General features: G+C 50.5%; 1 protein-coding gene across 1 annotated transcript; it reads left to right on the top strand.

The window, feature by feature from the left end:
- Positions 1 to 435: 435 nt before the first annotated feature.
- Positions 436 to 3,934, top strand: CXCR4 (C-X-C motif chemokine receptor 4). Its single transcript, XM_075029379.1, has 2 exons — positions 436 to 575; positions 2,336 to 3,934. Exons 1-2 carry the CDS (start codon positions 537 to 539, stop codon positions 3,395 to 3,397), a joined length of 1,101 nt encoding a protein of 366 aa, XP_074885480.1. The 5' UTR covers positions 436 to 536; the 3' UTR covers positions 3,398 to 3,934.
- Positions 3,935 to 4,263: the final 329 nt, after the last annotated feature.

Here is a 4,263-nt window from a genome sequence, read left to right as displayed (position 1 = left end):
GAGACGGCCCTGAGGACCGCGTTGACTATGTTTTTGAAGGGTATGCAGGACCTCGCCTCTTCCCCCTCCATCACGATTCCTGGACCCGTGACTTCGCCCGGAGCTCGCCCCGGGTACCCACGGCAACGGCGGGGCCCGACAACACACTTCAAAGACTTTTCCCGAGGGGAAATTCAAAAACCCCCGCTTGTACGAACGCATCCATCGGCGGGTGGCAAAAGCCCCTGCGCGGAGCAACGCCCCCGCGGGCACTCGGGGCAAGTGCAGTTCCCATGCCCCGGCGCTGCAGACAAAGAGCGACCCGAGGCGCCCGCCCGGAGCCCGGGTCCGCGGTGACACCCGCCGGGGAGGAGCCAGACGCGGGCTGCCCCCGGGGCGGGGGGGGGGGGGGGGGCAGCAGGGGAACTTATAAGAGCCGCGTCCCGCCAGAAGAACCGGGGCGTGTGTTTGGAGCAGCGGCGGGTGGCGGCGCTCGGAGAGGCGCGGCGGCAACAACCACCACCACCACCACTAACTCCAGAGCCCAGAACCGTTAGATGGCTCAGAGCATGGACAACACCCTCGACAGCCTGGATGTAAGTGCCGGGAGCTGAGCCGGCCGCCGCCGGCTGCTCGACGCCGCTGCTCCGCGGGGCGACAGCCCTCGCTCCCCGCCGCGCTCGCCCATGTGCCGGCTGTTTGCAAACAAAGGTGTCCTCGGCCGAGACCGCGGGGCGCCGGCGGGCGGGCATCGCCCCGAGCCGCGCGGGGAGCGGGGCCGGGGGGCAAGGCCGGGGGCGAGGGGGGGGGCGCGGAGCCGGGCGCCGCGCCGCCTCCTCCTTCCCAGCCCGCCTAACCGCGAGGGTCTGCGGGGCGCCAGCGGGCAGGGCTCGGCCCTGACCTCTTGCCGCTGCTTGCGGACCTTGCTGCAGCTGCGAGCCGCTGCCGGACACCCGCTTCTCTCCTCGGGCTTTGCTGCTCGGCCGTCCGCTGAAGTGACATGTGGTGCCTTTGTGGGATGAAAAACGCCGGCAGAGCGGTTGGAGCCGCGGCAACGGGGGGGGGGGGGGACCACGACAAGTTTGGAGTGAGCCGGCTCCAGGGAATGGCATCCCTCTGCCCCGCGCCCGCCCTAACCCCGGGCTGCCGGTGTGCCGGGGCGCGGGAGCCGCCGCCCAGCCGACCCCCCCCCACATACACCCCGGGGGGGCCGAAACGCGGCGGCGCCCCGGTCTTGGGGAGTCCGCTCTTCTGCCGCCGCGGGATTTTGAGAGTGGTTGGCACCAAAAGGGAGATCTCTGGCAAGTTCCTGCTTTGGTCCGGCGTTAATGCCCGCGCGGAGCTGGTGCATCCGTGTGCGAAGTGCCGCGGGACCCTCGGGGCGCAGCCCGCGCGGAGGTCGGGGGTCCACGGGGTGTACGGGGCACGAAAACTAAAAATCTGAAAACCTGAGGAATTGCACATAGCCAGGTGGCACTCGCCCGCCTGCATCGCTTTTCAGCGTGGTGGCCAAAACCGTTGGTGGTTTCCTGATGTGCTTTCATGCCCCCACCAGAATTTCGCTTCCTTTTTCCACTGCTGTGCTTAGTTTAGTTCAGCAGTCTGGCTGCAGCCCAGCACCAGCCAGCTTCACCCCCTGCCCCGCAACCGCAAAGGGTGGGGAACAAAGGGAGGGGAACGTGGCTGGTCGTGATGACCCTCCATGGGGTTTGAGCTCCCCTGCTTCAGGTCAACTCTCTCTTTCTTTTCTTTATGGGCTTTGGGACTTTTTTTTTTTCTTGCCTCTGTGTGTGGAGCTGTCAATTGCTTCTCAGCAGGGAATTCTTGCTATTATTTATCCTTTATTACATCAGCCAAGGGTACCTTCTCCATTTCTCCTTGACCCCATCCCCTTAATGAGAAGGGACTTCTGAGCAGCAGCATTTCTGTCTTAAGTAAATTTTTTTTATAGCTCTCTCTTGTAAGAGTTAAATGTCATGGGTAATATTCTATGCGGACTAACCTCTTGCATCCAGCACTTCTGGACTCACCCATTTGTAGTATGTATCTGATTAGAGCACTGAACTGTCCAGAACCAATGATGTTTCTGGGAGTAGCCATGACCTTTCTTTTCCCTTTCATCCCCTGTCCTTAGTTACAAGATCTTAGTCCTCAGAGACAGACAAAGGAAGTTTTTTAACTTGTTCTTATTTGCTGTACATTTTATATATATTTAAAACCTGTATTTTTCTGCCTGGTTTTCAAAAAGTTTGCCTATTCATGATGATGGAGACTGTTCAGGCAACTCTTAACGTACTGTCATACAAAGTAAGCTTTTGCAGAGGAGCTAACATCTAATTTTCTTTTTTTTTTTTAGCTCTCCTCCGGGTTAATCATTGAATTTTCTGATAATAGCACGGATGAGATTGGTTCAGGTGACTATGAAAACTACAGAGAGCCATGCTTTCAGCATGAGAATGCCGATTTCAACCGGATCTTCTTGCCAACAATCTACTCAATCATCTTCCTAACAGGAATAATCGGCAATGGATTGGTTATTGTTGTTATGGGCTACCAGAAGAAACAAAGGAGCATGACTGATAAATACAGGCTGCATCTTTCTGTGGCTGACCTCCTTTTTGTCATCACCTTGCCATTCTGGTCTGTGGATGCGGCCATAAGCTGGTACTTTGGGAACGTTCTGTGTAAGGCAGTTCATGTCATTTACACGGTCAACCTCTATAGCAGTGTCTTGATTTTGGCCTTTATAAGTTTAGATCGTTACCTGGCAATTGTCCATGCTACCAACAGCCAGCGACCACGAAAGCTGTTGGCTGAGAAGGTGGTGTATGTAGGCGTATGGCTACCAGCTGTGCTTTTGACAGTGCCCGATATAATTTTTGCCAGTACTAGTGAAGTAGAAGGCAAGTATCTATGCGATCGCATGTACCCTCATGAAAACTGGCTGATTTCTTTCAGGTTTCAGCATATCTTGGTAGGACTTGTCTTGCCTGGTCTAATAATCCTGACTTGCTACTGTATTATAATATCTAAGCTGTCACATTCAAAAGGCCACCAGAAGCGCAAAGCCTTGAAGACAACGGTTATCCTCATCCTTGCCTTCTTTGCCTGCTGGCTGCCATATTATATCGGCATCAGCATCGACACATTCATCTTGCTAGGAGTCATCAGACATCATTGCAGCTTGGAGACGATAGTGCATAAATGGATCTCCATTACCGAAGCCCTGGCATTCTTCCACTGTTGCCTGAATCCAATTCTGTATGCCTTCCTGGGTGCCAAATTCAAAACATCAGCACAAAATGCCTTGACATCAGTTAGCAGAGGATCAAGCCTCAAGATTCTTTCAAAAAGCAAACGTGGGGGACATTCTTCTGTTTCTACAGAGTCCGAGTCTTCAAGTTTCCATTCCAGCTAACGCTGCTCCTTGCCATCATTTTATAAATAGACACTTTAAAGTTGCGCAAGATTTCAGAAAAACAAGACTGACCATAATGTACAGATTTATTTACAGTTGGAATTTTATATTGTTTCTTTTAGTCTCTGTGAAGTTTAATTGACTTATTTATATAAAAAAGCTTTCATATTGATGACAAACTGTCTAGGCAGGTCCTGTGGACAAGTGGTTAGTTCACAAAAGTTTTAGTGCTTGTCTGTATGTATAGATATGTGAACTAAACACTTCTGGATTGTAGCAAAGTGACTGTTAAAAGTTTAGAAAATATTTCTCTGTTGTTTATATGTAAATGTTTTCAGTGTTGCTGTTAAATTCTTAAAAATTTGGCTGGAGATCTTTACCTTACTACAAGATGTTTGGTTTACAATAGCTTAACTCTGCTGTAGAAATGGCACTTACAACCAAAGCCTCCTCTGTTATATGCTAGGGTTTTTTTCCCCATTCTCAGTAATTGATGGTTTGCAAAATTTTCTGTTCAAGGTAAATAAAAGTATATGACAAAAAGTCATTTTGAGTGGTATTTTTATTTCTGGTTAAATGTTTTTCTCAGTGCTTTTATTTACAATTCTCAATGCACAATAATTTCTTTGAAAATTGCATGGCTCTTCTATGAAAAGCAGGAAAATGAGTTTCCGTACATATTGATTATTCAGTTGACACCTGTGAGTTCCAAGTCATTTGTTTTTTCCACCAGAACACATTTACTCCAGTTAACATTACCTTTAGAATACTTAAACTATCACTTTAAACAAAGAACTTTCTGAGGGCAAAATATCTACAAATGAAAACCAATCTACTTAAGCAATTGCTAAAGTTTACAGCCTGGT

Source organism: Buteo buteo, chromosome 5 (genome assembly GCF_964188355.1).
Source record: "Buteo buteo chromosome 5, bButBut1.hap1.1, whole genome shotgun sequence".
Lineage (NCBI taxonomy): Eukaryota > Metazoa > Chordata > Aves > Accipitriformes > Accipitridae > Buteo > Buteo buteo.
The sequence above is the reverse complement of the archived record's forward strand: the minus strand, read 5'-3'. Positions and strand labels throughout refer to the sequence as shown.